The sequence below is a fragment of the Nycticebus coucang genome, chromosome 16, assembly GCF_027406575.1.
Source record: "Nycticebus coucang isolate mNycCou1 chromosome 16, mNycCou1.pri, whole genome shotgun sequence".
Taxonomy (NCBI): domain Eukaryota; kingdom Metazoa; phylum Chordata; class Mammalia; order Primates; family Lorisidae; genus Nycticebus; species Nycticebus coucang.
The window spans coordinates 72,019,598-72,032,907 of NC_069795.1; the positions used below are offsets into that span (position 1 = coordinate 72,019,598).

General features: G+C 40.2%; 1 protein-coding gene across 4 annotated transcripts in view; it reads right to left on the reverse strand.

Annotated features, from left to right (window-relative positions):
- The window catches only part of LOC128567882 (protein mono-ADP-ribosyltransferase PARP15-like), a 39,295-nt gene that overhangs the window by 13,318 nt on the left and 12,667 nt on the right, over positions 1-13,310 (reverse strand). For 3 of the 4 annotated variants that reach the window (XM_053565482.1, XM_053565480.1, XM_053565481.1), the window contains 7 exons: positions 11,694-11,810; positions 9,771-10,007; positions 8,497-8,718; positions 6,339-6,417; positions 5,362-5,511; positions 2,613-2,675; positions 292-459 (listed from right to left, as the gene is read on the reverse strand). In XM_053565482.1, coding sequence (XP_053421457.1) covers positions 292-459; positions 2,613-2,675; positions 5,362-5,511; positions 6,339-6,417; positions 8,497-8,718; positions 9,771-10,007; positions 11,694-11,810 — 1,036 coding nt within the window. The remainder of the gene's footprint in view (positions 1-291; positions 460-2,612; positions 2,676-5,361; positions 5,512-6,338; positions 6,418-8,496; positions 8,719-9,770; positions 10,008-11,693; positions 11,811-13,310) is intronic. The other variant, XM_053565483.1, reaches the window with a different exon arrangement.

Below are 13,310 nucleotides of genomic sequence, written 5' to 3' on the forward strand. Positions count from 1 at the left end.
ACAGTAAGGGCAAATGAACCCGCACAGGGGGGGAAAAAAACATAGAGTTAGAAAACCATGAATTTCGAGACCAAATCTGGAAAAAAACTTAAGGAACATAAAGAAGAAAGCTGAGGAAAGAGGCTTGGGCCCCACAGCTTGTCATACCTCAGCAGCTGAAGGTTGCACCCTCTCTGGTTTACAACACTGTTGGTGCCATCAGATGGACTCAGCATCGATTTCCTTATGACTGAGACAAGTCTACAGGAATCTGGATCACTCAGAATTTTAGAGGGATAAGGAGCGACAAACCTGTCCCAATGGCTGGAAGCGAAACTGATGTGTACTTCCTCAGTTCACACTCTTCTAGAACAGTGGAGACTGTTCTCCTGACATTGTTTTCCCCAAGAATGTGCATTATTATTTTGCAGTTTAAGTTTCCACTTTGTGTAATTATATAATCTCTGTGAGGCTGTGCAGCTGGAAAAGGGGAAGAAACACACAGGCCCATCAGTTATTGGGAGCAAGATTTTAATCATTGAGAAATGAAAATACCTGACACCAGAGAAAGCCGTGAAGCGCAAGCTTCCTCCATCCCTCTGGCTTCGTTCACTGGGAATGTGACAGGTTCGTTTTCTTTACAATTATAATTCCTGAACTCAACAACTACATTGTTGAATATTTTGGGTGCTGTTCCACAGCATTCTATCCGCATTAACCATTCGATCCTCAAAACAAGCCTAGGAGGCAGGTACTGTTTTCTCCCTACACAGATTAAACAGAGCCACAGACAGATAAGGCTACCCAGGACATGGACCCAAGCAGCCAGTCTCCAGAGCTCTTAAACCTGCCTACTTTCCCAGAAGAGCAGTTTTATAATATTAATAAAATAATCAATTACTAATAATTAATAATTACAATCTGCCCATTGACCACGTTAATTTGCAAGGAGGTAAAAGCAACATACTCTATGGCAGGGGGTGTGAATGGACGAAAACTTCTCCCTCCCTGGGGACCCAGAGAGCACAGGAGCACAAGGAAATTACCAGGGCTGTTTTAAGTCACTGCCCTTTTGGTTCAGCCTGCTCTGAGTAGGGTTGGGTCTGGCAAAGGGGAGAAGAGAGTGGCTCCCTGCCCGCTCACCCTGCTCTCCTTGGGAGCACCATGCCCAGGCTCTCCCTGGTGCCCTTTGGGTGCCCACCTGATTCTCTGGGGCAGCTAATCCCCCCCAGCTTCATCCTCAGCTTCTGCCTCCCAGGGCACAGCTGGCCCTTCCAGGGCTCAAACCCCTCTTCCCTCCCTCTAGTAAGTCTTTCACTCCAGAGAAAATGCCTTAATCAGAAGAGATTTCATAAGATTGGCATTTCCAGCACCACAGCAGGTCAGCTGTGGGGCCATACTGGCAAACATGGTGGACTATGACTTCTTCAAAGTGCACTTGTAGCCAACTGTCTCCCCAGCTCTGGAAGGGATGTTTTAAAGGACAAATAGTCCTTCAGGTTCCCAGCTCAGGTTCCAAAAAGGATTGAAGTAATTGAGATGGAGATATGCTATGAGACATTGAACAAGTCTGGGAAAAGTAAAAGGTATTTGTATAGCACTTTACAGTTTAGAAAACATTTCACATTCATTATTCCTTCTCTTTTCTATTTTTTTATTATTAAATCACAGCTGTGTACATTAATGCGATCATGGCGCACAATATACTGGTTTTATAGACCATTTGACACATTTTCATCACACTGGTTAACATAGCCTTCCTGGCATTTTCTTAGTTATTGTGTTAAGACATTTATATTCTACATTTACTAAGTTTCACATGTACCCTTGTAAGATGCACCTCAGGTGTAATCCCACCAATCACCCTCCCTCTGCCCATCCTTCCTCTCTCCCTCCCCTCCCTCTCCCCCTCCCCCCTATTTTTAGGTTGTAACTGGGTTATAGCTTTCATGTGAAAGCCATAAATTAGTTTCATAATAGGGCTGAGTACATTGGATACTTTTTCTTCCATTCTTAAGATGCTTTACTAAGAAGAATATGTTCCAGCTCCATAGATGTAAACATCAAAGAGGTAAAGTCTCCATCTTTCTTTAAGGCTGCATAACATTCCATGGTGTATATATACCACAATTTATTAATCCATTCATGGATCAATGGGCACTTGGGCTTTTTCCATGACTTAGCAATTATGATTTGGGCTGCAATAAACATTCTGGTACAAGTATCTTTTTTATAATGTGATGTTTGCTCTTCTGGGTATATTCTCCTCCTCACAACCACCTGTGGGACAGCCATCCCCATATTCCTTATCAGTTGGACCTACTTACAGATGAGAGAGGCCCTTAGAAGTTGAATGACAAGCCTATGATCACCAGGTAAATGCTGGAGCCTGGATTATTACGACAGTCCGGTTTCCTTTTGATACTCTTAAAGTAAGAGGTAGATGGGTTGGTGGGACCTGTCCCCCACAGCCACCAGTGAGTGCCACCACCTCTGCCTGCTCCCCTAGGGAAGTAACCTTTTCTGAAATTCTGACTATCTACTCTACTCTCAGTCCTCCTGTGGGTCCTCTCATAGTATTCTCAGCCCTCTAATTTTCAACAGTTTGTAGCCAAAAGTAACATGCACCATACCTCGTACAGCACACTCATATTCCACATCCTCTCCAGCAGCTTCTAAAATTGCCTTTGACACACCTGAAGAAGACACGTTGAAGGTAAGAAGCATCAGTAAAAATTCAGTAAGTGGTTAATTAGACTTTGTATATTATAATTTTTCTCAACTCACCCCTTTATGCATAATCTATCGGCCCCTCTCCCCTGGAAAACCTTGTTTTCTCTAGCAACCTTCATTCAAGGGCTGAAGAATGAATACCTGGGTCCCAGCGTGGTGGCACCGCCCAAGGCTGAGAGTCCAGTGTCTGCAACTTTACCTTCTCTACTTGGACAGGGATTATTTTTGCAGTTATTGGAAACTTTTTGTTTTACCCTTGTTATTTTATAAAAATGAATAACCAATATGAAACTAAAAGTTCTGATACTAATCAGAAGCATGCATCTCTAAACTGTAATAAAATTCAACATTTTACTTAAGTTTTTCATTCTTTTCCCCCTACAGTTAGACAGTTAGCTGATTTCAGTACAATGATTCTTGCAGGCAAGGTTGCAGCTTCACGGCTTTGGCTGAGTCTAATGACAACTGAATTGAATAGTCAATGACATGGACATTGCATTTTGAAGGATTGGGTTGGCATTAACTCCACCACTTAGTAGCTAATATGTGAGTAATCAGTTCCTTATCTATTACACAGAGGCTAATAACACAGCACTTCCCTCACTGGCTTAGTCAAAAGGAATAACGGGTGATAAATGGTTAGCATAGAAGCTGGCGTGCAGAAAATATTAAATTAATGTTAGTTGTTTTACCACTATGAAGAGATATATATCTATATAACCTTGATGATGTGTGTTATGAATTATCTTTTGTTTCAATTTTTTTTAGAGACAGGCTTTCACTCTGTTGCCCAGGCTGGAGGACAGTGGCATGATCATAGTTCACTGTAACCTCTAACTCCTGAGCTCAAGTGATCCTCCTGCCTCAGCCTCCCGAAGGGCCAGGCCTACAAATATGCAAGTCACCATACCCACCTTGTTATTTATTTATTTATTTATTTATTTTAGAGACAGACTTTTACTATGTCTCCCAGGCTAACATCTTATTTTTTTAAACATTCCCTTTTTGGTTTGTTTGTTCTGGTCTCAGTCTTTGCTGTGCTGGAAACTTCTCTCTGTGTTCAGTGATCTTGGCCAGTCTGTTCATATGTAAAAGTGAGCTTATAAGCAGTATGTGAGGAGGCCTGGAGGCTTGTTGACCAATGGTCTTCAGCTGTCTGCTATTCCGGGAGCCATGCAGGGAGGGAAGCTCGATACTCCTTGTCCAGTACAGAGACCTTCTCTTGGACACAGCTTTTGGAGCAGCAGACAGCTAAAGCGCACTGGTCAACAAGCCTCCTCACATATTCCCCACCTCACCTGTGCCTGGTGCCCTACGTCCAGAATTCCTCTGGCTCCATTTTTCTAGGGCATGAACCTCCCATCTCTGGTTGGGGAAGAGCAAGTAAAGTTACTGCTGCGTAGGAGGGTGAATAGACTCAAGAGGCCTAATTGCTGCTGATAAGGATTTTCATCTAATTCTGTTCTCATGTTTGTATTTGTCCCCTGTCTTCCCAGGCACCTGCTGTCTCTAACTCGCATGTCTATAGGGGCCGCTGTTCTCTCCGGCAGTATTGCCCTCTACCCCCCATCCCATGTCAGTTCCTACCACTGGCTAGCAGCTTCCCATCTTCTAAAATATGTTATTACTTGTTCATAGTTGTTTCCCCTCCAAAATGCTTTCTGCTTGTGTGTTTATCCTCTTTTCATTCCTTTATTGTTGCTTCCATGGCATACCAAAAGGGTGCAGGGATAAATGTACATAAATGATAATTCTATATACCATGTTTCATATAACTGGATGTTCTTTAGGTCCATATTTTGAATGACTTAAAAAGTGACTAATAAATTAAAGTGATATTCTATAGATTCATTTCTGCACTGTAAATTCCATAACATTTTGCAATTGATAAAATATGTAAAATTCTATTTCTATTTATATTTTACCTTACATTTGTAATTTAAAAGTCAATGTTTTATGATCTATGAAATATATAAGCAAAAGAGTATACATATAAAAGTTATAAATTAATAAATATATGTGGGGAAGGCATGCTTGAAAGTGTTACTGTAATGGGTATGGTTAAACATTTCACAGAACAAGAAAAAGAGTTGAGTTTCACTTCTGGGACAGGGTAAAAATAGAGGGAAGTAAAAATAGAAGAACTTAAAGCTTATTAAATTATAAGTGTGGCAGCCTAATCCAGAGATAAAAGGGGCTGAGAGCTGACATTAAGCATGATGCAACAGTTACAACCCACCGTTATATCAGTTTCACCCATCTAATCCTCCTCTGGGAAATAGGCATTTGACAGGCAAAGAAACAAGGCTCAGGGAGGTCATTGGCTTGTCCAAGAACACATCATGCTAAGTGATATAGCTTATAAGTGATATAGAAAAAACTAAGAAAAGGTTTGGGATAAGTGTTAATCTTTTAACTGTTATTATTATCTCCTGCATGTATGGGTAAATAAGCTTATAAACTACATCATGTAATACTTTGAAATGTTTCTGAGACTCTCTGGGAAACATGTCTGGGAAGGCTACCCTTCCATCCCAACCCGGGTCTTTCTGAGTCCAGGGCTGGCATATTTTCTACAACATCCTCTGTCTACTCAGGGTAATATAGCCATCAATAGTTACGATGAAGTACATTGCTTAAATAAAGTACCTGATTTCAGATTAAATGTCCTTGTTGTTGAGTTTACAATAACATCTACACTTTCTCTGGTGATATCTCCATTAGCAACCTGGAAAGTAACTGCACCAATTTTCATTTGATGCATTACGGATACAGGATTAGAGTCAGTCCTGAAGATACCTGAAAAGAAAGAAAATGGATAAGGAATTGACTGGCTTGGAGGAACAGCAAGTGTCTTGGGGCCCTATTCTCTTCCCAGTCTTTTTTCTTTTCCCCAATATAAATCTAAACACTATCATGTCTCCTGGCCTGTTAAACTGCTAGATTTCCTTTTTAAAGGAAATTAGAAAATAATGCTTTGTGGAAAAAAGAGTATCTACATTTTCTCAGTTAAATAAGATCAGGCAGGAACAGCTGATTGAACCAACGTGTTTACTGGCAAAAGTGGCTGTGGCATCATGAAAGGAGTGAGGAAGAAGGGGAGGGTGGAAAGTGCTCTCTCATATCATGTGAGCAACATCACTGGGAAAGTCTTTTATTATCACTGCGGATAGCAATATAGAGGATGCTCGGAGGAAATTACCAGCAACATGCTGGCATATTCCTGTCCACTCCGCACTCTGAGGCTTTACAACTTAGATGTGCCGCTTCCACTCATCCCTTCAGCTCATTAGATCTCCCTTTTGGTGTTTTTACAGTGGCAACAGAAACACCTGCCCATGGGGCCATTGTATAGATAAATAATATAATGTACATGAAAGTGATCAGTAAAGTGTAATGTGCCATACACAATTCTTTGCAATTCTGATTTCATTACCAATGATTTAGTTCATGTTAACACTCTGGCTTCTTCGTGTGCCCAGACAATGGGACACACTCTAACACCTTCTCCCTCACCAATTGGTCTTCATGTCAATTAGTTTTGCCTCCTTCTATTAGACTCAACTACCACTGAAAAGTTACTAAGCAAAGAGAAATATTTCCTTAGCAGAACAACTTCCCCAGACCTTGGGTATCTCTAGGCATGAAAATCTCGTCGTCGTTGGGATTTCCACCTGACCGTCTGGCAAATTCATCTAAAAATGCCTGGAAATAGAAACAGAGTCATTGACCACAATAACATTCTATAGGAATACTACTCCAAATCTTTGATGAGCAGATATCAAATAAGAACAATAGCTTGTGATAGATTTTCTCTTACCTCATAGACTTTGGAATGAAAGGATTGTGGTTCAACCTAGAAATTTTCTCAATAAATAGCAGTGCTGATTTACTTCATTTCATGAGTATAACTAACACTATACCCAGGTGAGTAGGTTAGGGAACTAAATAAAGGGATGTAAGGTTTTCTAAGGGCTAACGATTAAGTCCTTTATGAAGTCTTTCTAGCTAACAACTAATTTAGGGACCACAAAGACCTGTGGAAACAAAAGGATCTATTTTTCCATTCCAGATCCATTTTAGTATACTGGCTCTGCAGGAAGTCATATGCTTTATTTGCAATAGTAAGAGATTATCTCTCTTCTTTTGAAACCCCATACTTCAGGCCTGCTACATATGATGTGCTTAGCAGAGTGTAGAACGGTTCCAGTGTGGGGGTCAGGGTACAACATTTCTTAGCATAATTGGCTGGTAGATGCATTCTGGGGTTGACTAACAACAAATACATATGGTATATTTCATCTCTATGCCTAGCCAAAGCCTCCTGAACAAAATCACTAAAATCTACATTAGGCCTTCATAAGCTGAAGTTTTGTTTAGAAATGGAAAATGATTTGTTGGTCATGTGAGTGACAAAACTGAGCAATGGGTGACAAATTGGAGTTATAAAGTTTCACCTGGATAGTCCACTTTAGGTATGAAAATTTGCTAATATTATTTTTCCCAGTCTATCTTTGAGCAAGAATTATGTCTCTGGACATTTTATATTCACTGGGGGGGGACTAAGAAAAGATTTGGGATAAGTATTAATCTTTTAACTGTTATTATTATCTCCTTCATGTATGGGTAAATAAGCTTATAAACTACATCATGTAATACTTTGAAATGTTTGTGAGGCTCTCTGGGAAATATGTCTGGGAAGGCTACACTTCCATCCCAAATGGCTAGAAATAAGAACTTAGAAAACAAAACCATTTTCAATGTCCTTCTCAAGTACTAATGTTAGTAAGTTGTGGCAATTGCCTGTTAGCCCTTGAAGTCAGGTAATTATGAGGTGATAACTACTACTGCAACTGGTTTTGAGGCTTGCTATGTGCTAGATACCATGCAAACACTTGAAACCTACTCTCTTTTAATACATCAACTCTGCAAGATCTTAATAATGTGTTCATTTTACCCATAAAAAAACTGAGATTCAGAGAAGTTATGTTACCCAACTTTTAAATGGAAAAACAGAGCTTCAAACCTAGGTATAGTGCCAGTGATAAGTGCTTAGCAAATGTGATTTTGACTGTTTCTCTACTGCTGAATATGGTGCTGGTATTTCTAGTTCCAGACTCTCACAGACTTGTATGGCCTGGTATACTCTATCCTAATAACTAAATTCTTTGTTGTTGTTGTTGTTGTTGTTGAGACAGAGTCTTACTTTGTCACTCTGGGTAGAGTGCCATGGCATCATAGCTCACAGCAACCTCAAACTCTTGGGCTCACGTGATCCTCTTGCCTTAGCTTCCCAAGTAGCTTGGACTACAGGCACCCAGCACAATGCCTGGCTATTTTTTAGAGACGGGGTCTCACTCTGGCTCAGGCTGGTCTTGAACTCCTGAGCTGAAGCAATCCACCCACCTTCCAGAGTGCTAGGATTATAGATGTGAGCCACCATGCTCAGCCTAAATTCTTCAGGCTTCTCTTATCCTACCTTTTCCCTATAGGTAGAGACATGATCTAGCTTTCAAATAGTTATTGTTAAAATGCTTAGGCCATTTTTATGACACAAATTTACTACTTTTTTCTAAGAATTGACTTATTACAGATTATCTGGTCCTCTGATAAACTGTCTAAGAAGGATTGTGTGAGTTATTAGTGTTAGCTCATAGGCAAGCCATGTGACAGCCTCCCATCAGCAACCAACATTTACCGGCAGGGAAGTATACAACTATTATTGACAGCTGATTGTATTGGGGTTCACTTGCCGGAATGACCAGACAAGATACACAACCATACCTGACGGCCTTCCCCATCACTTGTATATACTAGAATGTGAACTTCTTTTAAGTTTCTCTGCCAAGAACTGCTACTAAATTTGAACACTTCTGAAAAGAGTAGTTCAACGAAAGTAGCTTTGGGAAACTTCAAATTTCCTGTTCCAATCAGGGGAAATGTGATTGATGAGAAGCTTAGTAGTTCTACAGTCTTCAAACATTTCTTGATGATTCTTGCCATAATCTGAAACGTACGAAGTACAATAACATAGGTCAGGGCTCCAACTGGTAGAAAACAGAAAGAGCCACAGATGTAGCAAGTCTGACTAGGACCTCTCTGCTACTGCTGGCTTTGTCAGGGCCTGAGAAGTCAGAAAGGGAAAACAACAAAAGAGAAGATTTTCCAGAGAGAGTCAAACTTACTCAAGGAATGATTACATGAACAATGGAACCTCAATGAAACGAAAAGTGATGTTCATGAAGAGTTTTAACATGAGAAAAATCTTTAAGAAAAAAAGCAATATTAAAAAATGTTTGAAAGAGAATCTCAACTAGGAAATAATTATGTATAAAATTGACTTGAAGGAAATACATAAAATGTTAACCAAAATTATCTATTGATGACTGATATTATGATTTTCACCTTCTTTTTATACTTTTCTGTACTTTCTACAGCGTAAACGTATTTTTTATATTCTGCAAATATAAATTGGGAGGTTAGACAAAGAGTGAAGGTGAGAATTATGTTAACAAAACAATTGTAAGAGGGTCCTTATCTAACGAATGCAATCAATGTAACCTGGTTCTGTGTACCCTTAATGAATCCCCAACAATAAAAACAAAACAAACAAACAAAAAAAAGCCAAGGGCTGTGACTCTCTTTTATTCTTCACTGCAGCTCAGGGTGCATCTCTTTGTTGCATCCTGAAGGATGAATATATTACTTTTTAGATATCACTCCCGGAAAAGCCCAATGGCTGTTACTACTTCCAAGGGTCAATTACTATTAAATAACAGATAGTTGTGATGGAATCTCCGTGAAATGTAGCAAAGATTTCAATAAACAGCCTGGTCTCAATCAATACTAAAGTTTTTCAACCTGGGCCAAATATTTCTTTGTTGACTGGGGCTGGCGTGCACATTGTAGGACGTCTTGCAGCATCCCTGGCCTCTATCTACTAGGCACCAGTAGCAGTCGTAACAAGCCTGTGTGGCAAAATTGCCTTAGTTGAGAACCATGCCAGAAAGAAATTCCCAAAGCTACCAAAGAATGTGAAGTACTAAGGCTTTCTCTACCTTCTCAGAAGCCCCTGCTCCTTTTTTCCATCTTGGAGCCACGACGTGGAGTACTGCTTTGCAGTCTAGATTGCAGCCACTTGTCATGAACATACTACCCACTTTCTGGTTCGTTTGGTGCGTCCTGGCATTTAACTCCTTCTGGAGATGTGGACCAGCTTTCTTCAAAAGAGCCAGAGATAGTGGTCCTCCTCCAAGCTGAAGATCCCTGGGAACAGTGTTGACAATGACGTCAGCCTTAATGAAAACAGGAAGTTGGTTAGAGATTCAACCATACGTAACGATTGAGCACCTGTGACTTTGCTAAGCAATATGGAGTAATGCACAAGACACATTTTGCCTTTCACGCTAACATGCCAGCCCTGCCCTCAAGGAGTTTATGACGTTGTCAGGACTTAGACACCGTAACAAGGTGACTCCTGAAACTTACAAATTAAGGAAATATACTAACCACTACTGTCAAATCAACACCTAGTTGGTCAGAATAGAGCTATGAAAATGAGTGAAATAGAGACCAGAGACAGAGACAAAGAGTGAAAGACAGAGACAGAGAAAGAAGGAAAGTGGGAATGAAAGGCAGAGACAGAAAGGGAAAGACAGAAACAGATTGAATAGAAACATAGAAAGATTGAGAGAGGTGGGAAGTGAGAATCGCTTTTAGGCTGGCAGAAACTGAAAATAATTGTTTTTAATTTAACATAATAACATACCTAAAGACAGATTGGGCCTATCTAAAGGGGGGTCTGGTCAGCCCTTATGGCCTGGACAAAGGGAAGTCACTAAGGTGAAGGAAAGTAGTGTCCATTCTAGCCTGTCCAGGGGCATCCAGCTCCAGTGTGCAGAGGCTATCCTATAGCCTGATACCATTTGATGTTCTATATTCAATTCCTCAAACTCATCTTACTCAGATTTTGTGTTCACTGACAACCTTTGATTCCCTGGTAATTTGACTTGGGGCGAGGAAGTGAATGCTCTGATCATGTGGACAGGAGTGGCGTGGAATCTAAGGACTCTTGGCTAGAGAAAAATAAAGGAAGCAGTGGGCTCCCTCTCCTCTGCCATATCATGAGCTATAGCAAAAGCAACAAGTATTTTCAGTGGCTCATAATCCAGAAGAATCCTGAAATTCATCAGGAGGGCTCTCCTTCCATTAGTCGGAATGTGTGCCACCTGAAGGTAAATATCAAGTGTCCAAATTTGAGGGCTGCAGAATTCTGAAGAAGCATCCACAGCAGTGAATCTCAGCCCTAGCTACATGATAGAATCTCCTGGAATGCTTTCAAAAACTACTGTCAACTACACCACAGATCTGACCAATTAAAGTCAGGAACTCTAGGGCGGGGCCTGGGCATCTATATTTTTAAAAAGCTTCCCAGATGATTCTGATCTGCAGCCAGGATGAAGTATTATGGATATCAACTATAATGGACTTGAGGGCCTGACTCTTGCTAAGTGGTGATTCCAAGGAAAAGGAAGTGATAGGAAAGAACCCATAGGCAGTAGCCAAGTTGAGGATTTAGCACCTAAATAGTAATCTTTATCCTTCCTTATTCTCCCTGTGTCTCTGGAAAATGCCGAGGCAGGAGCAATGGGATGTTTGTGAAGGGTGACTTTATAGTGTGGCATATATGTCTTCCTCATTAATGTTGATGGGAGGCAGAGAGAAAAACAAACCTGGGTTGAAAGTAGGTCAAGGACAGTCATAGAGAAACAAAACAAATGTATTTGGACACACTGGTTAGAGAAGAAACTCAGACCCCTCCACATGGGTACACGTGAAATAATACATAAAGGATGTTAAATACATCCCTGCATGAACTTCAGGTGCGTTCAACTTCTCAAATATACATTACCTAAATCTTTGACCCTAAACCTAATGAGAACCATTGTTCCTTGGTGGATTTACTAAATAGTACCACCTACCCTGACAAACTGAACATCTCCACTTATCAATTTGAGGGTCAGACCTTCACAGGTTTGGGTGGAAGCTAGAACATTTCTGTTTGAAAGATAATCTTTCTTGCTGAAATAGATCCTTGACTGTGGAGAAAACAGAAAAGCATTACTAGGCAGTGCCTGTCTGAACACTCTCCTTGTAGGGGCTAAACAGAAAATAACTAGTAGATTTCAGTACTTGAATCTGGTCTCTTCACACCCAATTCAGCTCTGCTTTTCACAGAATGTGAGCTGTTCTACCTCATGGGATTTCCCATGCTAATGAATGATAAAAACATGGCACATATTTTTTATTGCACCTGTGACAGACATTACTAATTGGTATCAGAACTTTTTTTTCAATCAATCCAAATACAGTCTCAGAATCTTCCTCAACACAGAGCTCCAGGCAATAACTATCATTTGGTCACAGATAACGCATGAAATAAAACCTATTTTCTATATGTGGATAACTAGAAAAGGATATACATTTTCTTTGATTAAAATTGTCTCAGAGAATTTTTCACTGTCTTTGGGAACAGACTTCTGGGCAATCCTTTTCCCTTGTTCAGGAATTTCATTCTTCACTTCATACCCCCCTGCATGCAGTATGGTAAGTTGGGTGAAAGCAATATCAATGATGTCCCACTTTGTGAAGACCAGAAAACCTTCCAAATGAATCAGCCACATTCTCTGTCAAATTTGATTATCTTTTCAATGTTTTTGTTGGTACTTTCTATTAATGTCTTTGTGTTACAATTCTTTTCACATTTTCCAAACAACCAATATTCAGAACCAATATCTCCTTAAATATATCAAACCCAGTCAAAATCCTATCATCCCCTGTGCTTTTTTTTATGTCCTTCCATACATCACATTCAGTTTGGTGACTTGATATTTAGACATGAAGGAGAATTTGGGGGAAAATCTTCTCCCGGGTCTTGATGACACTGATTTTTCAGTCTTCTTTGAGTGAGTTCGGTGGCTGCAGACCTGAGTGTTACCTCCGTCCCCTTACAGCTGACTTGTGGTCATGTTACCTCACAGCGACAACTTCCCTCTTTATAATTTGTCATTCCAATCAGGTGATGTTTCTTCCACATGAACATCCACATGTGCAGATCCAGGGACACCAGGAATGGTGCCAGCAACTTTCTCAGGGGCTTCTCCCTTCCATACAAGGCTGTGCCCAAAGACTTACAACATGGGAGCATCTTTCACTGAAGACAAGATTTTTAGCCAAGTAGGTATCCACCACTAAAAAAATAAAAATACAGGACTGACGTCATTCAGGCAAAATCAGATGGTGATATTTCAAAGAGTAAAAGATACCTTTGGCACATAAAGAAATCCCGATACTAATGAGACTCTGAAACACAGACTGTCTTTCTAAAATTGTGCTGCTGTCAACAGTTCAATGAAAGATGGGACATTCAAAAAGGCAATGGAGGTAATCCCAACCTAACAGAATATTTCTTCCATTTGCGTTCATTTTGCACTAAAGTTTTGTCACATTAATCTAATTTTTCCATTGATATTTATTGGAAAATTGGAAAGGTAGTTTTTTTTCCTGAAAATGTCTTGCCTTCGTGATACAATAAATAC